This window comes from Canis lupus, chromosome 17, assembly GCF_048164855.1.
Source record: "Canis lupus baileyi chromosome 17, mCanLup2.hap1, whole genome shotgun sequence".
NCBI lineage: Eukaryota > Metazoa > Chordata > Mammalia > Carnivora > Canidae > Canis > Canis lupus.
This window is the reverse complement of record NC_132854.1, coordinates 13,788,313-13,812,098: the sequence shown is the minus strand read 5'-3', so window position 1 is coordinate 13,812,098 and position 23,786 is coordinate 13,788,313. Positions and strand designations below refer to the sequence as shown.

At 41.5% G+C, this 23,786-nt stretch overlaps 1 protein-coding gene and 3 long non-coding RNA genes across 18 annotated transcripts in view; 2 read left to right on the top strand and 2 right to left on the bottom strand.

Moving 5' to 3' along the window:
- The window catches only part of MBNL2 (muscleblind like splicing regulator 2), a 161,857-nt gene that overhangs the window by 44,727 nt on the left and 93,344 nt on the right, over window positions 1-23,786 (top strand). For all 11 annotated transcript variants that reach the window (XM_072782586.1, XM_072782583.1, XM_072782589.1 and 8 more), the window contains exon 2: window positions 5,701-6,486. In XM_072782586.1, the coding sequence (XP_072638687.1) occupies window positions 6,313-6,486 (174 nt within the window). In that variant the 5' untranslated portion in view covers window positions 5,701-6,312. The remainder of the gene's footprint in view (window positions 1-5,700; window positions 6,487-23,786) is intronic.
- Window positions 10,326-21,852, bottom strand: LOC140607918 (uncharacterized). The gene is made up of 2 exons (XR_012009840.1): window positions 21,698-21,852; window positions 10,326-19,395 (listed from the first exon to the last, which is right to left on the bottom strand). It is a non-coding gene; the product is annotated as an uncharacterized lncRNA (long non-coding RNA).
- LOC140607919 (uncharacterized) overlaps window positions 19,106-23,786 on the top strand; it is a 24,460-nt gene continuing 19,779 nt past the window's right edge. For both annotated transcript variants that reach the window (XR_012009841.1, XR_012009842.1), the window contains exon 1: window positions 19,106-22,295. This is a non-coding gene — a long non-coding RNA (uncharacterized lncRNA). The remainder of the gene's footprint in view (window positions 22,296-23,786) is intronic.
- LOC140607917 (uncharacterized) overlaps window positions 22,663-23,786 on the bottom strand; it is a 7,733-nt gene continuing 6,609 nt past the window's right edge. For all 4 annotated transcript variants that reach the window (XR_012009839.1, XR_012009837.1, XR_012009836.1 and 1 more), the window contains one exon: window positions 22,663-23,580. This is a non-coding gene — a long non-coding RNA (uncharacterized lncRNA). The remainder of the gene's footprint in view (window positions 23,581-23,786) is intronic.

Below are 23,786 nucleotides of genomic sequence, written 5' to 3'. Positions count from 1 at the left end.
ACAGTCAAAAACCACAGCTTTCTGAAAATCTAACACCTAGAGGAGTTTTAAATGTATTTTGAAAAATGAAGTGTCATGTAAGTAAAGACCCTAAAAATAGCTTGAGATTATTTTGTAGAGTTGAGCAGCAAGTCCTTTGGTATTTCAGGAAATACTACAGAACTTGGTTTCTTTATCCTTGAACTTCAATCTTGCTTTTCCTTTGAAGATGGGTCCCGCAGTGAACCTCGATATTCGTTATATCGGGGCGCTACAAAGCAGCCTCTCTGTAAAGAGCTCCAGCAGAATGCGATTGAGGCTTGAGATGTCACTCACTGGGGCCACCAGCCCTCTGAGATGGTCTTCCCTCAGTCAAGGGTCCTCAAAACAATCCCCGACTCACCTCGACCAAAGGCCTGCTTCACCCTGAACAAAACCTACCGGCTAGGAGTTCATTTATTCTTGGAATTTTCATAGAATTGTGTCTGGGACAGACCTCTCAGGTGTTTTTTGCTCAGTTTGAGTTTTGTTTTGATCGAGCAGAAACACAGCCACTGAGAGAAGCCTCCAGCCAGCCCTCCTGCAAAATTATTTCTGCGGGAATGAGTAACCCCAAGGCCCTGTGATCCACTCAGGGCTGACATCCTTGTTTCCTCGACACAAATGGGGGTGGGCAGCGAGTAATGCTTACTACAGCAGTTCTCAAACTGCAGCGAGCCTCAGTCACCCTGGGAGGGCTTGTTAAAGCAGCTCGCTGGGCCCCACCCCCGGATATTAAGAGCCAGTTCCTCTGGGCGAGGCCTGAGAATCTGCATCCTAATAAGCTCTCAGGGGCCGCTGCTGCCCTGGTCCAAGTAGAACACTTTGAAAATCCCTGGGGTTTGAAGATCAAATAATTTACCCCTCGGGCAGATCCTCCCTCTCACCCCTGACCTTCTTGGCAGAAACAGGGTTAAGTCAGCCCCTGGCCCCTGCCTGAGTTTCCCCCCAGGACAATACTGAAATTCGCTATTCAGAGCCTTAACCCTTTAGTTTAGACTTTGGTCCGCATTATAATGAAGATGAGTTCCTTGGAGTTGGAGGAGGATCAGGAGTCCATTTGGCAAACATTGGTTGAGCATATTCTTCGCACCAGGCCCTGAACTCAGCTCCGAGGATTTGAAACTGGTGGGGAAAGTCTATCACGCACGCAGGGCAAAGCCTGGCCCTGGCGGAGCTTACACTGGGGGCAGGCGGTTCTGGAGAAGTCAGTATTCGGCTCTTGAGAACTGGGGAGTCATACTTCCAAAGGGGCACCAGGCGCTGCTGGAAAGTGGGCTAGAGAGAGGTCATCAGAGGGGGCGCGGGGGGGGGGGTTGGGAGGCAGGGGGAGGTCGGCGGGAGCAGGATTTCAGGATGCAGGGCAGGTTAGGCTGGCCAGCTCAGGGCTCAGGACCCCGAGAGAACCCCAGGCTGCCCGATGCCCGAAGAGGATGAGGAAGGGAACACCAGCGAAGAAACAGGGCCAGACAGACAGCTGGGAAGGAACACTTCTGAGTTCTGGCCGGGCTGTGAGCCGGAAGGGGCTGATCCGGATAGCATTGCCTGGCACGTTGGAAATACAACTGAAGCAGAAGTCGGAAAGAACTGAGAAAAATGGAAGCATGAGCAGAGCATTGGGAGAAGCGGAAACAGAAGGAACTGGAAAATAATGTAAGCAGGAGATGCTGCCTCCCGGTGCAGCCCAGAAACGCCTGGGAAGGGTAACAGGTGCCTGCATATACGCAGGACCAATGGCAGCATATTGGGGCCTTTTTGAGAAGGAGAAAAAGGTGCCCTCTCCATGCGGACACATTTCCCCAGGGGCGCCTCTGGGCGGATGAACTAGAAGGTGCTGCTGGTCGTCCCCAGGCGCCCTGAGTGCCGGGGAGTGGCCTCGGCCGCTGCGTTTGCAACCAGCCCGCAGACCAAGTCTGCTCCCTGGGGATGCTTCCCGCAAGTTTGGGCAGCGCAGCACGCCCGGGGTGACTGCCTGGGCCTGAGAATGCTGGACCCCCCTGGGAGTTAGTAGCAGCCGATGGAAGAAAGCGGGGGTCAGGCTCTTGGAAGAACACTGGGGGATTTGCATTTGGGGAAACTCCTCTGTGGGTTCCCTTCGGGTGCCAGATGAGTCGGTCTGAGAACGGAGGGGATGCTCCAGGTAAGTGGCCCCGCTGGCCCGGTCCGTCGGTCCCTTTGATCTGGAAGGCACCGGCCTGCTTTCAGCGTCTGTGGATTGGCCAGAGGGCAGGGCTAGCCATTGGTGCCGAATTCTAGCAGAGACAGGGAGCGGGGAAGTGCATTCATTCAATTAATATTCAGAGAGTAGCTCCTCCTTTCGTCGCCCTGGGTCGGGACAGCACTTCACTGCTTACGGAGTATTTTTTTGTTTCCTCTGTGACCTGTCCTTCATGGCAGCAGCTGTGTAATGTAGGTGGGAACTATTATCAACATCTTACAGATGAAGAAATTAAATCTCAGAGAAAATGACCTACCCAAGGTCACATGAAGGGAACCTTTACAGAACAAAGGCTAGATGCTGGCTCATAGGACAGGGAACTTTCCGCCATTGCAGAATGTTCTATATTGGCTGAGAGAGAAAAAAATTCCAAGCTCCCAAGACATTGCAGTCAGTAGCAATATGATGAGAGCTATGTAATCTCTGAATTTTGGAGGGGCTGAAAAGAAGCAAGTGAATTTAATTTTAATGGTAATATTCAATACAACTTGTTAAAATACTATCAACACACCATGTAGTAAATATGAAACTATTAATGAAGTACTTTCACATTATTTTTTGTATGAAGTATTTGAAATCAGTGTGTATTTTACACATAAAGAACGACCCACTTAAGGAGCTGAATTCATTGGAAATTCTTATTCTGTATTTAGGTTTCATAAAATTTATGACTTAAAAGTGGATTTATGTACCCAAGTCACTCCAAGCACACTTGAAAGTTTTCCAACAACTAAACTGAGGGTCAATGTTTAAGTTAAATTTACATCAATTAAGAATAAATAAAATTTAAAATTTAGTTCCTCAGTGGCACTAGCCACATTTCAAATGCTCAGAAGCCACATGTAGCTGTGGCTTCCATACTGGAGAGCGAAGCCCTAACATGTAACCTTTCCTCCTGGGAATCTACAGTCTGGTAGATCCAATGCGTATTTTGGTCCATGTGTTAGCAGAGTTTAGTCTCATCCTTTGATAACTATGACAAAAATTGGTTTCCTCCATCCTTTCCCATCATTGACCATCTCCTTTGGTGGTCTTCCTTAACCTCCTTCAAATCTGCTCTCTCATCCGTGTTCCACCAACTGCCTGCTGGCACCCATTCCAGGAGATGGAGGTTGTGATGGCCCAAGGGAGACAGTGTCTTTGATCACAGTAGCTCTGTAACTTTTAGGATCGAAACATAGAACAAGCTGGAAGAAAGAGGGGACTCATGAAAAGATAGCAATATATTTAGGTACAACGTGATGTACTTCCATTTCCTTCTGGAACATTGTTGACTTGCATAGGACTCTTGCCAGTGGGAAGCATGGCTCCTCTGCTTTTAAAAGCAAGTTGATCTCCCTAGAATCTGACCCTCCAAATTCTGGTTGGATTTTCATTAGTAACTAGAGATGGCAGTCTGTTTCTCCCAGGAAAATAATGACTGCTTACCCAAAACTATAAGCAAATTCCTACTCCATTCACTGGACTGGGTTGGGAGCATTATTCCTGTGTGGTTTTTAGGAATACTTGAATAATTACTCACTTGCTATCTATGCATAAATACATAAATGTTTGCCTGTTTCTTTTCCTGCACATGAAGCCATCCATGGCCAAGGTTGCACTGCCTTTGGGGATGAGCTTCTCCTTCATCTTTGTAGTCCTGTAATCCCATCAGACTCTGGTCCTTCGGACTCAGGGACTCTATGTAATATTGTGTAAATATAAACTAGATGTGGCCAACCCATCATTTTAAACCTCATTATTAGTGCCTTGGCTCCACTGAATACACAGACAGGAATGTTTTCTTGTCCCTTGCTTCCCTCATCCTTTGTTCTCCACGGGGGTTAGAGATGGGGGTTGAGGTAATGAGGATGCAGGTCCAGGCTGGTCTGCGAAACCTGACCCAGAGTAAATTTGGTTATTAAACTCATCTTCTTGAACTGCCTAGTTAAGCGAGTTGATGTTAGCTGCTGGGAACACAATGCTGCCAAACAGACAAGCAGGAGCCTGCCTGTCCCCTCAAATATTTTACAATTGGAGTTAGGTATGTGTCATAGCTCTTGAGGTTGCCGATTTTCTTACATGCACATCCAATTATTACTCATTCAAACACTTCTACTAAAAAGTAAAAGAAGTACTGGGATGGAGCAGCATTTCCTACTAGTCCCAAGAGGTGTCTTGCTAAATAAATGTTCCATGATCGGATAAGCTTGAGAGATGCCATTGTTTCTCTTCCCCTATTAGAGACTCACTCAAGAGCAGAGAAAAACAAAACCCCTATGGCAAGAAGCCTGTTCAGCCCGGTTTACCTGGAGTTAACGAAACTTAATTATCATGAGAGCTACTTTTTCAGGGACATTTGTGAGCCGCGCAAAAATTATTACTGTCTGAACTTATTTGTACATGCTGATTTAAAATAATCAACTTCCAGTTTCCGTGAAGTTCTTATTTAAAATTTTCTTAGAAGGACACCAAGGCTAGGCATGTGGGGAAGGTAGTTTGTAGCACATAAGATCTATGAAACTGATGAGCGTCTAATACTCAGTCCTTTACTCATCCTGAACCCAACAATGTTGTTACTATTTTAAGGATTCCATAATCCTTGAAAATATTAAACGCAACCAAATATGATGATTTTAGAAATCTGAACTTACTAATTATATTTTTGTTGTAGATATGTGATTTAACTCCAGCATTCTGCAGAACAGGGCAGATGGTGACTCTGCTACAACCCAAACTGAACTAAACTAAAACTAACTTGTGTTCATCCCTTGAGTCAGTGAGATGGTCATCAGTTACACTGGTCGGTAAATATTTTTTGAGGACCTAATAGCCATGAACTAAGGCACCAATGACATAGAAATGACAAATACAAATAGTCCTTGCCCTCTGAGGGCTTACAGTAGAGGGGAATTCTAACATGAAGCAAGTAGTAGGAGTAGAGAGCAAGCCTAAGAGACCTAGAATTAAATATTAGGAACCTTCGACCTATCCATTTCTATGTTCCAATGTCTGCAAACTGGAAAGGATGTAAAGAACAGGGAGCTCATGATTCATCCAAAATGCCAATACCCTTATCATATAGGAGAGACATATCCTGAATGATGGTTGATAGCGTCTCCAACAATATAATCAATGGCCTAACTGTGAAATTAATCAGAAGCCACGATTGTAATATGCTGTTTGGGCGATGAGGCGCATTAGATGGGATTGTTTCGGAATGCCTAATTATTGTGTCTGCCACACTCATGTGTTTGAGTCATTCCTAACTTTTGGACTGCTGCCTAGATTATTTCTGCAGTACGGTTGCAGTTGTGTGTTCTCTCTCTCTTTCTCTCTCTAATGCATAACTTCCCTCACTAGCCTCTAAGCTCAAAGCTCTACACTGCACTTTTGCAAATTCTAGGTAAGAGCTAAAACAGTTTGTCAAAGTGTTGATTCCACCGAGTTTGGGTGTAAGTTGATGTCTTCTTTGTGTTCTGCAGGTTCATGATTTAAAAGTGCCTGTGTGGAGTCACTTTTGCTGGGAACTGCAGCAAAAGCCCGAGCTCTCGTGGTGTTCAGATCGTTCTTCCGTCAAATACACGTCACCCTGATCTTGCAGTGGATGAAGATACCTCAAATTGTCTGACTTTGCCAACTGCTCGATTTCAGAATCTAGAAAGGTGGGGAGGAAAGAGAGATCTGGCCAAGATCTGGGCGTCTAGGTGACTTATTTTCCAGCACCGTCAACAGCTGTGAGCGTCAGAACTGAATATTCTCCCAAGGAGTGCCGTGATATTGAAGTCACTTTATTAAAAACAGTGGTGGCTGCAAATCGGTCAAGAGACTCGGACATTTACAGCCAGAGATGACACTGAGCATGCTTCTGCCGCGGCCCGCAGTCTCCAAGTGGGGCATATTGATTGATGAGTGACTGCCTGCCGATAGATTCTCTCCTCACTGCTTCCTGGATTGGACTTCACTAAGCAATTTATCACTTACCTTCCGACGCACATGTGGGGGTTTTCACAACAGTAGTTTCAGAATCACCGGGACCTGGATTGATTTCATCATTTGACGGAAACGAGCAGAATCCCCGTCGTCCCTTGAGCACCATGGCCTTGAACGTGGCCCCCGTCAGAGACACAAAGTGGCTGACGTTAGAGGTCTGCAGGCAGTTCCAGAGGGGCACCTGCTCCCGCTCCGACGAGGAGTGCAAATTTGCTCACCCCCCCAAGAGCTGCCAGGTGGAGAACGGAAGAGTCATTGCCTGCTTCGATTCCCTCAAGGTAAGGGGATGCGCTTCACGTGTCCCATCCTTGGCACACTGGACTGTCCAAGGGAATGTTCTCTGTGGTACTGTCATGGGGGTTCGACGGTTATTTTTAGGCTCTATTTTCTTGTTTGTGGTGACTGGTGGGAGATTTTCACCCACGTTTTTTAGTATCGGGCATACATAAATTTTTCACAGATCCATGTTTAAATTAAAAATACATGATGGTGTATTTTGGGTCTGGCATGACATTCATGTACCCAAGAGTTTTAAATCAAAGTCTGGCTTGTGACAACTGAAGATAAATATTTTATTAACGTTTGATCTTCTGGAGGTTATATAAAGGTGAAGAAATTGAATGTGTCACTTTTATGTGCCAGTTACTCTGATTCTCCTCTCGAAGAATTTTCTACTCTTGTGGCTTTCTTTCTTGACCAAGGGCTTCCTAAAATACTTCTAAATAGGTTTTTCATTCTCTCTGACAATTTGTCATGGCTAACAGAAATTATTGAGTACACACTCAATACTCCTGAGAACCCACTATGTTAACCCATCACAGAAGGAATGAATGTAATTCAAGATGGCATCTTTCAGCTCACTATCTGGGAGGGAAAATATAGCACGTCAGCAAATAACTAATATAGTAGATAGAAAGGGACACAAGCTTTAAGGGAGAAATAGACTTCCATGGGGATACATAGAAGAGAGAGGTGGCTTCCAGCTGACTATTTCAAGAAATTTTTTAGACGGTTGAAGCAACCCAAGTTGTACACCAATGTTGACGAGGTTTGGACTTGCAGAAATAGGGGAATTATAATGAAATATCTAATTGAAAGGAAGTACAAGTGACTCAGCCCATAATTCTTTGAGGTTTATTTTGCCCTAAAATATGAATTCTGTGAATCCCAGATTGTCTAAGACAGTCCTAGCATCATCATGTATTGTTTCAAATGGAGGTAAGATACATGGCTTAAAAAGAACTTAACGTTTATATCTCTGCAAAACTTCATATAAATAAGCTTACCAAAGAGTAAAAAAAAAAAAAAAAAAAAAAGTTGATCCATGCTCCTGGGAAGTCGTACTGCTGGGAGTTTACAAAATAGTGACGTTAGCCTGCTCTTAGATATTGAAGGGTTGGGTATGTTTTGGGGGATGATTTCTAGCTTAAAGTAAAAAGTTATGTAGTTATGTCTTATGATATTTGTAAGTCAAAACTGAAATTTAAGACTTCATATATTTAAGTATATCTTAAAGGGAAAATTTGTCTAGACAGGAAAAGCAGAAGGATACATTTGTAGTCTAAGAGAAGTCTTTTAAGGGTTAAAATTTGAAAAATTAGCTGTTAGTTATCTTAATAACTACCCAGTTTTATCCTTTTTTATCAAAAGTTTATTAGATCAGACTTTAAAAGTATGAATTATTTTCTCTACACAGAAATAGATGGGTAAATCATAATTATATAAAGTAAAACAGTATAAGCATATTTTTATATTAGTATTTATTTTGCTTTTAGTCAAACAAGTAAACTAAGTATGTATTTGCTTCTGTGGATGTCACCAATGGAAGGATTCACTATAATAAGCAGTGTAGATTAAAAACTAGATCAAAAGAACTTCAAGATATGGAAACAGGTCAGAGACAAGAAATTCATTTTCCAGGTCATCCCACTTCCATTTATTTATTTATTTATTTATTTATTTATTTATAAAGATTTATTTATTTATTCATGATAGACACAGAGAGAGAGAGGCAGAGACACAGGAGGAGGGGGAAGCAGGCTCCATGCCGGGAGCCCGACATGGGACTCGATCCCGGGACTCGATCCCGGGACTTGATCCCGGGACTCCAGTATCACACCCTGGGCCAAAGGCAGGCGCTAAACCACTGAGCCACCCAGGGATCTTCCCCCCCCCCCCCCCCCCCCGCCACTGAGCCATCCAAGGATCCCCCTTCCTTCCTTTTATTAATCCAAGCCTTCTCTGGTTGCATATTTAGCATGAAAACAGCATTTTAGGAGATTTCTTAGAAATTTTAATTCTTCAAACTAGTTAAGGAGATATGAGGGAGATATGCCCAATGTATCAAGGCTAAGTATTTCTTGAACATCAAGAGGACAACGGCCAGACCCTTATAATTTATTACCTCACTGTGAGGTAATATTCACCAGGACCACAATTGTTTGAGGATTCCAACCCACAGGGAAAGAATCAAGAAAGGTTATGTTCAGTATAAAAACATGAACCAAGCCATAAGAATGTTGAGCTTTAAAGATCATTTTCAGAAGTGTCTAGTAGAATCATTTTCAAGTGTTGAAGCATAGTTGCATATTCTTCTAAGTTATCAGTTCCCATTTAAAGTTGTAAAATTTCAGATTATCGAATTTGAGTGTGATGCTATTTATTTTTAAAGTTGTGAAACTGTAGACAATGTGAAAGGAGCCCACAGGCACAAGAGTAAGACCCAAATATACATGCCTGCTCCACCACTTCCTCGCTTTTGGGGGGGTCACCCATCACTTTGTAGCTTTATTGTTTTGTCGGTAAAATGAGGCTATTCACCACTGAAATTGGCTCAGGAATGCACAGTACCCAGCACCATGCTGGCATATTCACCTTGCAAGGTGGATATAAGAATTATGAGTTCTTTTTTTTTTTTTTTTTTTTTTTTTTAGAATTACGAGTTCTTACAATAAGGACAGGCAAATAAAAAAGGCACCCCAAAGTGGGAGCTGAAAAGAAAAAATTATGATGACAATAATACTTAAGCTGTTTAATCTTACTTCATGTAATATATATATTTTTAAGATTTCATTTATTTGTTCATCAGAGACACAGAAACATAGGCAGAGGGAGAAGGACTCGATCCCAGGGATCCCAGGACCCCGGGATCATGACCTGAGCCAAAGGCAGATGCTCAACCACTGAGCCACCCAGATGCCCCTCATTTAATATGTTAAATAAAACCATGTTGCTCGGTGGAACCAGCCTAAAACTGAAGTGCAAGGGCTTTGATGTCAGGCCAGGGCTTGAATGAATTCTGGCTGGCTGCAGGCAAGCTATATAATTTGAGACAAATTATTTTATCTCCTTGATTTCAGTTTCCTCTTATTTAAAATTGAAGTAATAATTCCATCCTCATAAGGTTACTGCAAAGACCAACTGGCCTAGAATATGCTGGAAGCCTAGCATAGGATGGGACATGGTAGGGACTGGTCATGTTAGTTATTTTCCCTTTATAATAAAGTATCACAGCCTAGACATTGGTTTCGATGACTGGCTTTATAGGCAAGACGTGTCCAACCCATAAAACATCCAACCGTTCATGTATCCAAACTCTTAAGAACCTACTTACTGTGTGAGCAAATTACTCAGCATTACAAATTAGTCATGAGATTACAAGAAATTAAGTGTGAGGCAGACATTATTTTTGTTTTTATTATTTGTTACAAAATTTTCTCAAACATTGTGGAGTATTTTTATTCATGAAAACAAGTAAGAGGAAACTATGTTGGCATATCAATATAGCGACCAGTCTACTGTGAGCCTGAGCTATTCCTTTTGTTTGTTTTTCGTGATGAGTTATTTGCATCCATGAGTAAACATCCATAAACACATACTGAACAAATTTGTACGAGGTTAGAAAAGAGATTTGCTGAGGTCTTTGGAAAGAGAATTGTACATATTTAAATACTTTTATTAAAAATGTTCCAGAAAATAGAGCAGAGTTCTTAGAATGACAACTGTACTTTATTCGCAACTGTTAACCTTGTTGCAGTTTAAGTGAAACCACCAGGCATGCAGGGCATTTGTGATATTTTTTTAACAGTAGAGTTGCTTAAATTTTTTCCAGAAGGCCAGAACATTCCGGAACATTGTGTTTTACAAGCTAGGTTCACTTGGCAAAATGCAAATTGCTTTGTGAGCAATGAACTTCCCTGTAGCCTTGACCAACCCCATCTCTGTGCCTTTATAATCCATAAAACAGTCTCCCCTCATGGTTGAGATGTTTGAGGTTTTTCTTTTCATGTTCTTTTCCCTGTAATCTGAGAGGAACTAATCTGGATTGTTTTGTAAATTGAAACATTGAATAAATGCATTTGCTTTAGTTCTTATCAAGACTAGAGGTTTCACCACTTGATGAGGTATTTAATATATTTGCTTAAACATTTTAATTCAAACTGGACTTAAAAATGAAACAATTTTTAAAAATTAAATTAAAATCCTGTGGCTAATTTTGGCAAAAGAAACCAAAGCATTCCTAGAGTATTTGGAGAAGTTGTTTAGACTTTACATAATAAAAATTCGTTCAAAGATAGTGTGATTCTTTTCACACCTGAATGAGATGATGTCACTCCCCCATTCAAGACCTCCCAGTGGCTTCCATCTCATTTGAGTAAAGACTAATCCTCAGGAAAGCTGTTTAGGCCCTAAGAGATCTGCTTCTCAGCCCAATCACCAGACGTCAGTCCTATTCCTGTCCCTGCATCCAATCCACTGCAGCCACCCTGCCTATTTGCTGTTGCCTGGATGGGCCAACTAGGCTTCTACCTTAGGATGTTTGAACTTGCTCTTTGCTCTGCCTGGAATATTCTTGCCTAGGTTGTATGGGCATCCTGTACCTCATTCCCTTCAGGTTTTCAATAAAAAATGCCAAAGGTGAAGCCTGTTTGCCAACCTTCTTTCAAATAGTTATTTCCCCATTGCTGTGACTCCATTTCCTCCTCATCTTGCTTACTCTTTGCCTTAACGGTATCGCCTCCTGATAAACCCTATGCATACTTCGTTTTTGCTCGTTTTCTGTCCCCCTGCATTCTGCTGGAATGTAAGCTCTATGTAGATAATAATTACATCTTTTTTGATCACTGTCGTATTCCCCAGAGCCTAGAAAAATGTCTCATACACATTAGATACTCAATAAACATTTGTTGAATGGTAGAGCATGTTCATCAGGAAAGTATTCAAATCTCTCAGATAGGGCTGCGCATATGGCTGTACAGTAGGGTTGCATTTCTCAACATAGTCTATGTAGCCAGCATCCACTGGAGTTGTGCAGTGCACAGCCTGTGCAGCCATGTGCTATGATCCCATTCTCAATATCCCAATAGATTTCAAAATCAGGAATTGGAGGACACTAATGACTCTAGAAGTATAATACAGCCTTAGAAAGTCGACAAATTATTTCACTTTCTCTGAAGCTACACAGGATACAGAAACTACTTTTTATTATTCTCTAAGTTTCAAAAATGTAAAAAAGTAGATTCTGCTCACTTATTTACAGGATGCTGGCTATAAGTTGGCTGATGGCAAATGAAATTTTAATCATCATCTATATATGGGTGAAAATTTCAAAATAAAAAATGGTAGATAGGTGACCATTTTGGACAGTCCTTAAAAACATACTAAAAAATGTATGTTATTGGCCTTGACCTTAACTTTATGTTCTTGAATTGCTTTCAAATAGAGGCTAATTCTTTGCAGAACTTGCTTGAGTATTTTTTAAGTTATATGCTCAGTTCTGGCTTGATTTGAAAAATATAATCTCAGACAATTATTTCCTTATCAATAGAAATCTCTGTAGTCAGATAGAGACTACTATCTGCCAAGCACTTGTCATGCATTATCAGTTCCTTCTGACAACTCTATAAGGTAAATGCCATTCAGCCAACCATTATGGCTGTGGATACAGGTTCAAAACTGTGAGTGACTCGCATGTAACTTATAATGGTGGGAAAAGGATCTAATTGAGGCAGCCAAAGCTGCCACCACCCCGTCCCTCCCCCTAACTCCTCTTACAAAATAAATCATTGGTCTAATAAATTCTAAATCTCTTAATATCTCAATAATATTCATGTTTAACAAGTTTAACACATTGAAGTGTCAAAATCATTCTAAATTGGAAGCCCCCGGGAATAGACCAATTTAGGTACTAAGAGATTAAATATTTGAAAAGGAGAGAAAGCCAGGCACATGTATTGATTTTTGTTTGTATTTGTGAACAAACACTATATCATCACTTACTAGGTCTCAGTAACAAAAGTAGCACTGGTCCAAGGTCTTGGTGTCTGTGTGCGCCCATGTGATTGTGCAACATATGATTTTGGATGTTATGATAAAGTGCAGGACATGTATACTTTAAAGATTCTTGGACCTGCCAATTCTACTTCCTGCATATAAGAGGTCATTTTCATGCCATCTGACTTCTGCCCTCCCTGGCAAATCAACCACCTGCCCCTTGGTGACATTATTCAGACCTCCATATAACAGTTTATCCCTCTGTGTGTCCCCATAAGCCTCCTAAAGGTTGGATTGAGTCTTATTCATCTCTGTGTCCAAGCACCTAGCGTGGCATCTGGCACATAGCAGAAAGGCAATAATAACCATTCAAAGAGTGCACAAATTAACGAAAGAGTCCCCCGAATGTTTCAAAAGGGACTTACTGATGATCATCAGTGAACCTCACACCCCAAATGTCTCTGTGTGGCGATTCATCCTTTTTTAAAAATTCTCTGTTTTGTTCTGCAAGCCTGAGCAGCCCCTTCTTTGGAGTTCTCTCTTGCTCTTTTCCCCCATGGTACACTCCTCGTTCTTCTATCACTGCAACCTTCCTTCCAGTTTCTCCTCTAATGCCACCTCTTCCTCTCCTGCTCCCCTATGTGAATACTCACTCCCCTACGTGAAGACTCAGTGTTGCCCCTTTGTAGGTCAGGTCGGTGGTCAGTTCTGAAAGGGTCAGCATTCAGTTCCTACCTCTGTGCCTATCAATCCCCATTCTGGGTGTGTGTCCTTTCCTTGCCAACCTCTCTGGCTCCAGATGCCCACCCAACACCCCATATGCATGGTTCATACTTGCCTGTAGTTCAACATATCTAAATCCAAACTCTTCATTTTGTCCTCACCCCAAGTCATCACCCCACTCCATCCTTATGCCTTGTACTCCAGGCACAAAACCTTAGCTTGATACTGACCACCCTGCTCAGGACTCTTAATCTTTCTTTTTCCTTCTTCTTCTTCTCGTTGTGGGGAAGTATAACATCCTTAAGAATTAATAAAAACTATGAAATGTTTACTCAATATGGACAATTGCAACAATCTTAAGATCTCAAGGGTTTCATGTTAGCCTCTAGAAACTATCTATAGACTGAAAGTCAAAAAACTCTCACCTACAGAGAAGTCCCACACATTAAGTGGGCACAAGATGACCAAGGATCGTTAAAGATATCTTTGGGTTATTTCTCAGATTTGCCTAGAGCCAAGATTAGCATCCAGATCCTTCCTGATGCTCGAGATATTTCTACACTAAAGAAGAATTTACTCCTAGCTTCCAGGACAAGAGGACAGCCATTGCTCTGGTGTAAGTGCAGGTGCAATCAGTTTCAGTGCCTTTGGTGAGCCAAGGAATGGGGATTCTCAAGCAATATGGCATCTGCCTCAGTGTCCTATTTAGGGATAGCACGTATGTGACATTTTTGAGTGGCACCACCTTCCTGGGGACACAGCTTCTACCATTGAGAAATCTACATTCTAACCTGTCTAAAATTAAGAGCCAGACAAAATAATCTCTGTATTGGTTTCCTAGAGCTGTCATAACACATTACCAAAGACAGGGCAGCTTAAAACAACAGAAATTTATCATCTGTCAGTTCTGGGGGTTGCGAGTCCGATCAAGTGTTGGCAGGACCATGCTCCCTCTGAAGCTTGTGTGAGAGAACGCTTCCTTCCCTCTTCTAGCTGCTGGTAACTCAGTGTATTCTCTGGCTTGTGGCAACATACCTCAGATCTCTACCTCCACTTTCGTAGATGTCTGTCTTCCCATGTGTCTCTCTTCTCATGGTCCTCCCTCTCAGTCTGTGTGCGAATATCCCCTTCTTACAGGGACACCAGTTATACTAGTGATATCTGCGATGTCCCTACCTCAAAATGAAGTCACCTTCTGGGGCATGGGGGTTAATCCTTCAATTCATCTTTTGGGTGGAGGAGGGGACATAGTTCAACCATAAGAATAATATCGAAACCTAGAAGACATCAGAAGTCAAATACTGGGGATCCCTGGGTGGCGCAGCGGTTTGGCCCCTGCCTTTGGCCCAGGGCGCGATCCTGGAGACCCGGGATGGAATCCCACATCGGGCTCCCGGTGCATGGAGCCTGCTTCTCCCTCTGCCTGTGTCTCTGCCTCTCTCTCTCTCTCTGTGACTATCATAAATAAATGAAAAAAAAAAAAAAAGAAGTCAAATACTGTAGTCTAATTCATGAGCCCAGACTGGTTTCAAAATCTGCCTCTACACGCTGCCCTGCATAGCCACTTGCCATCATCAGAGTTGGCAAGAGTCTTTGGTATGGAGTAGAAGAAAGAGAGGTGATCAGTTGACATTCCATGATTACAATAACCTGTGTTTAAAATGTGAAAATAGATTAAAAAAATCTACAGAGAAAAATGACAAAATTTATTTTCTCCAAAAACCAAATGGAATAAAGTATCACTTTTAACCTTAATTATATTCCTTAATAATTCTATTTGTTTATTATTCCTTTTGCCTTGGGCAGTGATGCTAACTTGTTAGTCTGTGTAGCAGTTTCTTATGAAACCATTTTTCACAAAGGCTTAAGGAGAAAGAAACATTTACCATGATTTGCTTAATAGACTATTTTTTTCCCCTGAAAATGGAAATAGCATTTTGTCAGGACCCTTCTTCCTTTTGTTCAGACTTGTGTTTTTCTTTTAGGATGTTTTTCATACAACGGCGAAGTACGAAGCAAAGACTAAGTAAAAGCATTGGCCTGGGGGTGTGTATCTGAGCCCTGGCTTTCCTGCACCTACTCTTACATCATTTCACCTCTCTGAGTGGGCTCCAGGTGCCCCATGGAGAAATATTCATTCATTCATCCACTCCTTTGTTCATTCATTCATTCATTCATTCCCTCTTTCACTAAACAAGAAATACAAAGCAAGCAAAATCTGAAGGACTCAGCAGGAAATATGAGTGAGGCACTCTATCTGCACTCACTGTTGGGGAAACTCGGGGACCAGTGCAGGCTACAGAGGAATGATTGAAGAGCACATGACCCCACTGCCACTCAGCCACACACAGCTGCTGTCTGGCTTCTGAGAATCCTGGGGATATTTTTTTAAAGATGTATTTATTAATTTGAGAGAGAGAGAGAGAGAGAGAGAGCATGAGCAGAGGGTAGGGGAGCAGCAGAGGGAGAGGGAGAAGGAGATTCCTTGCTGAGCAGTGACTCTGATGTGGGGCTCGATCCCAGGGCCTTGGATTCATGACCCGAGCTGAGGCAGACACTTAACCCACTGAGCCACCCAGGTGCCCTGAATCCTGGGGATTTTTTAAAAAGAACCAGAGATCCATATTTTGGTGTGAAGTTTTCCAATTTCTAAATATTGACAACCAATTAAAATATTTTCAAACAAAACACACTTCCAGGCTGGATTCTGTCTATAGGCTGCGACGCTTAACTCTGTTCAAAACCAATAAACAAATATTGATCGTGGGACAGGTGCTGCTGAGCTCTGGGAACAGAGCAGTGCATACCCCTCCATCAGTAGCCATCACTGAGGACAGATCACATTCATCAACTGCTCTGAGTCATCCTTGGAAGACGTTATGCACATCATGTTGGTGAATCACTGTCCGGTATCCCCCTACCTCACTGGCCACTCCTGCTCTGTCTGCCTTCCTGATTCCTCCTCCTTCTGACCTCTGACTGCTGACATCATTCCAGCCTTGGTCTTTGAATATCCCTGTGTTTCCTCACATCCACAGTGACCACCTTAGCCTTGTAACTCACCAGGTGTGATCTTGCCTCAGAGCCTTGGTACTTTCTGGCCCATATTCCAGAGAACTGGTTTCCCTAGATGACCTCATACAATCTAATGACTGTATACATTTTTCCTTTGCTGAACATTTCATAATTTCTATCTCTGGCCCTGATTTCTCCCCCTAAGCTCATGTATTAAATCGCCTTCCACTTGTGTCAATTTTACCTTGATTCTTAAGTGACATCTCATATTCAGTGCATCTACTAATAAGTTTTTGGCTTCCCTTTCAACCTACTGTTCCCAGTGTCCCTATTTTCAGATGGTGCTGTTTATTCACTTGATCAAATATAACATCTTGAAACTCAGCTTCAGTCTTCTCTTACCATTACCACCCTATCCAGTCTATCAATAAGCCCTGCTTTCTCTGCCTTCAGAAGATTTCCTAAACCTGAGCACTTTCCAGCACTCCTGTCGTGACCGCCCTGGCCCAAACCACCAGCCTATATAATGGTGCCTGCGTTTTCACTCCCTCCTTGAGCAGAGTGACCTAGCAGTCATGTTGCTCTTGGTGTCCATCTCATTTCTGAAATCACAGCCCCACAGGCTCCCTGTGATTGGGCCCCATTAGTTGACCACACCTTCCTACCATCACCACTGCTCTCCTATCACACTGGCCTTTTTGTTTCCTGGGGCCTTTGCATGGGCTGCTCTCTCTACTTGGAATGTTTTTCTCCCACGTAGTAGCTGCAAGCCTCAGTGCTGGACTTTCATCTGGACTTCGCTAAAATGGCAAACATCTATCCACAAAAGCAATCTCAGAAATGATCCTTAAGGAATGACCTATCTGTGTGTCTTCCCTGTGTCTCCACCATGACAAGATGAGGCTGTAGGGCAGGGACCTCCCTATTCTATCCCTGTACCCAGCACTCATGGGGGGCTCCATCAAATTTGCGACATATATCCGTAAGTCTTATACTTTTAAATACCACTGTTCTGACAAAATTCAAATCACCTTTCTGGCTACTTACTGCTTAATATTTTCCATCAATCTACAGACAGATAAAACCTCAAAGGTAAAGGCTTTGTACAAATAAGCTCTTTGCTTTACAGCCCAAAAGGTGTTTCTGGGTCATGCTCATGTTTCTGGCTGCCTTGATAGGTCACATGGAGACTTGCTCATAAGTGACAGCTAAGAGCTATTAAAATTCATGGATTGGCTTGTTGGGCCACTGTGAGCAACTCAGTTCCCAAAAGCCTGGTTATAGACTTATGCTGGTATTGGACAAGATTTCCACTACTCTGCTATAAAATAGGGACACTGAAATACTTTTGTTTTAGTTTTGTTTCATTTTTATTGTGGTAAGAACATACAACAGGAGATCACCCTCTTAACAAATTTTTAAAGGCATGACACAATGTTGTTATCTACAGACAAGTTGTTGTACTGCACCATTCTAGAATTTATTCATCTTGAAGAACTGAAACTGTATAAAAATACTTTTTTTTTTCATAAAGGGAAATTCTTTCAATTCAAAGTCTATTTTTTTTATTCAGAGATTGTCTCTTCTTCTTTTCTTTTTTTTTACTATCATAATATTCCTTTTGTGTCTAAAGAGGTTTTCTTAACAGATGAGTTTTATTGTTCTTTTTTCCTTAATGTCCTTACTCAGCAAAAGAAAAAGTGGGCAACTCTGTGCCAGTTTCCCATACTTCTTAGGAATTATTACTACTCCATAAAATTCAAAGATAGGGACCTGCTCATCCATACTCTCTGGCCTGAAATCCCCACCATCTGACTCACTGGTTTGAGTCATGCACACAAGAAAGGCTTTGGCATTAGTAAGTCACTGGTAAGTCCACATGTTACCGGAAAGGAACCCAGAAGTTCCTCAGGCCTTTTTGGAGGACAGATTGATCCATTGAATAAGCAAATTTTCATTGGTGGGGTGGAGGGGTGGGGGTTGCTCAAGCCTCATGGAGACTTTGAAACCTAGAACAGACCCAGAACATGTCTGTTTCAGTGTGCGGGAGCAAGTCCCCAAGGAGCCAGAGGCAGTAGACATCCAGTGTGAGGCTCTACACCAGAAAAGGGGACTCATTTCTGGGGCTGGGGAGACCAGGGCTCTTCTTGGGGGGTTTCCCCAATGACAGGCTGCACCTGTTTTATAATTTCCTAATGAACTGACCTGCTAATACGAAGTAGTATATTCTTTCCACTTGGTTTAGTTCAATTTCCTTTGGCTCAAAGATTACAGTCTAGTTTGTATTACTCTTTCTCAGCACCATCATGATCAAGAAGAATAAAATTAAAAAATAAAAATAAAAAAAAAGAAGAATAAAATTGACGGAGGACAAATCTTACCCACCCCCAGCACCCACCTTTGGGATTCAGGGAGTGAATGTTAACATATTTGTTTGTGACCAACCTTACCTGGCCATCCTGCCTGACCCACCAGCATTTTGGGGATATGTCTAATGAGAGTATTTTCTTATGACCGAGCTGGTGGTAACGGTATGGGTAATGAATGGTAAGCCCCTTCAAAGGTGAGATATTGCCAAGAGAAGGAGGAAGGGAAAGTGACTCAAAGGTTTTGACCCAGTTAAAGGAAAACAAAATGACTATTTCACCTTGAGGCATGTTTATGTGTCACTTAGTCTACTGTCATTTAAGTGACATTTTGTATTGTTAAAAAATCATCGCTTTTAGTTTTCGACTGAATAAGTGATATGGATACTAAGGTACATTCGTGACCATCTTAATATAAAAGCATGCTTGTTGCAAAGTAGGATACATTATATATTGGTTTTTTAAAAAATACCTGTCTGGTCCACATCTCAAATCTCATTCAAAAGAACATTTCAAGTGCTCCCAGCCCTCAGTAAAATCATTAATAATGACACCAAAGATATTATTTCCACACCTGCCATAAAATGAAGCACTGACCCAGATGCTCAGGATGTAAAATTAATCATCAGCAGCTTCATTTGAGAAATTTAATTCACATCGCTTCTCTTCTGCTCCCGTCGGGTGCTTGGTTGTTAACAGGAATGGTGATCGCGGGAAAATATGGGGATAGCAGAATTCTTAATGAAGAATCCTGGCAGATCCAGATGTTCTGCCTGGTATGTAAAGCCGCAGAGAACGAAGTTTCATTTCCTAGAGAATTCGAATATCTTTGTCCATTGATTTATTCTAAAGCTGTTATTGGGCCCCCACTAAGTGCTGAGCACTATGTTTGGTGCCTAAACAAGACACAAGTTCCCCCCTGGAACTCACAGTCGAGTAGAGGAAACAAGAGACAAGTCAACAAACTAATCAAATAATCACAACTTATCAAGACTGCTATTCATTCAGGAAATACTGAGTGCCCACAGAGTGACAGGCATTGGGCCAGGCACTGGCAATGCAGCTTGTTATAAGAGCAGCACAGTTTCTTGACCTCATGGGGTTTTTGTTCTAGTGAGAGTGACAGAAAGCAAATCGTTAAAAACAGTACCTCCCACCCCCACCACCCCCAAATATTTAGTTACGTTCAAGCCATGAGAAATCCTAAGCTGGAAATAAACTGGGATAGAAACCAGTATGATCGGGGAAGAATGTAAACAGAAAAGGTGGCCTGGGATGCTTTCTTCAAGGAGCCGCTTTCTGAACAGAGACCTGAGGGACGAGGAGGAGGCAACCATGTGGAGAGAGAGGAGCCCTGAAGCCTGGAGATAAGTACTTGCCTCTTTCTGAAGACAGGGCACAGGGTGACTAGAGCTTGATCAGTCCATTGGGAGAGGGTACCCCCAAGACAGTGAGTAAGAGAAATCCTGTAGGAGTTTGAGTCCTCTGCTCAGGACTAGGATTGACACAAGAGGATGACATGTTCCCATTTGCCTGTTGAAATGGCCGCTCTGCCTAGAGAAGGAGTTGCAGGAGGAGGCTGGTCCTCAAGATCATTTGAGAGTCTTTCCATCATCCATTATTGAATTACTTTTAAAATTCCATGTGTCTTTGATATTTTTTTAAAAAAGCCCGTGTGACCATCCAAGGGACCCCTTCATGCTTATTTTGGAACTTTTATCAGGGGTCTGCAGTGTCCTCACGGTAGACTTTGTCAGATGGAAGAATTGCACCGGAAGAGAGAGGATTCAGTTAGTTAGACCTCCTGGCCATGTTGATAAAACATAGTCTTATGGATCACTGCCTGGTGTCTCCAAAGACCAGGCTCAATTTGAGCGAGAGACCAACATTCTCCATGAACTCTATCACTTCTATCTGGTAACAGGCCACAAGTACAATGCAGAAGAAACTTCTTTTAAAAGAAAATCTTCTTTAATTTCCTTAATCTTAAACTTTTCTAGCTGGCCTCCTGTGCCTCTGTCTCCCTTTTGTCTCTTAGCTTCTTCCACTGCCCCCCAAATCCCTCACCCACCAATCCTTGGCTGTCCAATATTGCACCATATTCCTCAAGAGACATGGACCTGTAAGACATAGTTCGGGCTCTCATGGGTTTTATAAAATAACCGAGGAGACAAATAGCCATGCAGAATTAACAACCAAATACTAAACTATTTGGCACTAATTTTTTGAAAGTGACTGTTTTAGGAAAGAGACATATGGTCTGCAAGAGGCGACCAAAACATGTTATGAAGAAGAGCTTTCCGGGCTAGGTAGAGATCAGCTCAAAGGAATGACTGAAAAAAATAAATAAATAAATAAATAAATAATAAAAAAATAAATAAAAATAAAAAATAAAATTAAAAAAAAAATAAAAAGGAATGACTGACCTTCATTTTGGATACCCTATATCTGTGGCTTCCATACATTTTTCCTCGGGGACTTCTGGAGGCATCTAGTCAGTAAGTCTGAGTATAGATACCAGGAATCTGTATTTTTAGAAGCTCGCCAGTGATTCATATGCATGGCCAAATTTAGAAAATATTACTCTAGATGATGTCATCACACCCGGAAGCCATTTGTTCTCACACTGCATAGACCTAGTAAGCATCCCTGAAAGTATTACTTAAAGTTTCCATTTGTCTTCCAAGGTTCCAATAAGGCACAAAAATATGGTGTCTCCAGGTAGCATTTTCCAAATCAGGATAAAAAAGATCAGGCCTATGTCCCCTACCCTTTGACTTCTTATTCCTATGCCAGTTTTAACTGAAATATCCAACAGCACAACAGCCTACACGTGATTAACCATAAGTGTAAACTATAAAACAATAGCAAGCCATACCAGTTATTGCCATGGGCACCACTGGGAGGGGAGAGGAACCAGGATGTGAAGCCATAGGGATGAATAAGCAAATGAACTGGGGATGTTTACTCTGAAGAAAGGAAGATTCAGATAAAACATGATAGCTCTCTCCAAATATTCACAGTTGGAATGATGAAAAAGAGGTAAGCTAGCTCCATGGAAAGAATGAAGACAGATGTTTGTTCAAGATGAGTAAGAAATATATGAACATGCCTGGAGGGTGAGTTCCCATCTCAAGAACTGTTCAAATAATGCAAGCTTGGGATTTGTATTGTCTCCTTTAAAAAGTTCCACGCCAGGAGTTTAAGAGGCTGGCTCATGCAGAACTAATTACTAAAATGGCCAATCCAAGCTTAGCAAGAGGAATTTTCCCTGATGTCAGTGGTGGAATATTTAGTTGCCTGGCAACCAGTAAATATCTATGACGCAATGGAAAATCATTGGTTTGTGTCTGGGTTGATTGTATAGTTCCTAATACCACACTTGGTTCATTTCATTGATGATAAGTATTCCTGTTATAGTTTATTACATCAAAATGGTGCTGAGCTACAACTTTACACAGTTCTAATCTTTACCAAACACTAGCCAGCTGCCTAGCCTAGACCAAATGCACACAGGAGAAATAGATGTTTGGCCCATACAGGAGGCAACAGGATAAGAGGGAGAGAACAGAATAATTTGGAGATCTGTAAAACTATTAAGTGGGATTAATCTAGTGGGGTCCTTAGAGTGATGGTACAACTTTAATCATGAACTCTCCAACTTCAGGATTCTGTGGATTTCTACTAAGGGACTTAGACCAGCATTTAAGGTATAGAATAAAGTTTAAGTATAGAGCAACATATATATAAGAGACTTTCATCATAACTTTCCAATCACAGTCCCTAGAAACTGACAAAATATATGGGGAGAGTTCCAAGGTTTGATCTCACTTATAAAGGGCTGCTTTACATTATAAGACCCGAAGAGCTGCTATTTGTCAAACTTCCACATTAAACATCTGCCAAGATATCTTATTAGGTAGCTTTTCTTAGTGTTAATGACTGGGTACATAAAATAAACCATGCAACACTGTCAATGTCAGGTTCTATCTACACTAAATAATGGGGACATTCATTTCCCCTTGTCAAAAGTTCATGAATAACAGAAGTAAAACCAGCGAATCACCAATGTAGTAATGAGTGTAAGTTTATTGTACATGCAACCAAAAAGACAGTTTGCAAACTGGGAGAACTCAGACCAAGACAGGGAGTGAGGCTCAGGGGTGCCTTGCTGTAAAGCAGCTTACGTCATAAGCAAGTGGTTTATTATTCACAGTGACTGGTTATAGTACTAGCATTTTCTTAAATCATAGAGAACTTGTCCATGGTTACCTCCCATCAACACTGGGAGACAGTTCACGTTTTGCTTTTGAGGTTCGGAGACATAAGCAAGAAATGATCCAGGTCAAGTTAACCTTGCAAAATAAGATAAATTAAACTTCGTTTGTATGACTAGCCAGATTTTTGTCTTCTCAGGAAATTTTCAAGGCTGGTCTCCGGTTGCTTTTTGATTTGAACACCCTCTTTTGTTTGACTTCTCAAACCCAAATCATAATTTAAAAAAGTGATTGATTTTGATTAATTTCTCTTTCTCCCCAAAAGATTTAGAATTGCTTTAGGTAACTTTTTATGAGCCAGTCCAGGACATTTGTACAACAATATAATTAATAGCACTTTTAATGAAAATGATGGTATATTAATTGGTAATTTTTGGATGAGTGTTCTTCCTAATTACTTATTAACCTTTAAATCAGATATACACAAGGGGGTAGAGCAAGATTCACATTTTTGAGTATCTGAAAGCTTTTTCAAGGTGGTTTTTTTATAAAAGGAATACAGAAGAACTGTTTTTTCCCCCAGAGGAAACTCAAAATTATATCAGGAACTAAATGTGGTGTGATGCTTAACACATTAATATGCTATAGAAGTTTTCAGTATACCTATTCTTGGCACTCTAGTGAATCATCAGTAATAGAAGTATGGTTTAATAAGATAGTAAAGATGATGCCATCAATTTTCTTTATCATTTAAATTTGCAGGTAGTTTCAATCGGTGCTGAAAAGAGAAAAAAGACTATTTTTAGTTGAGATGTTCTATTTGAGTATTTCACTGTATATATTAGAAAATGAAGAAGCCTAGACCCACAGAAGATCTCTAGATCTTTGGCCTCAAATATCAAGTCTGACTCCATGTGACTAAAAAAGCCTTGATAGATAAAGCATGACATGAACCTGACTTATTGCCATTTAATCAGTAGGTCC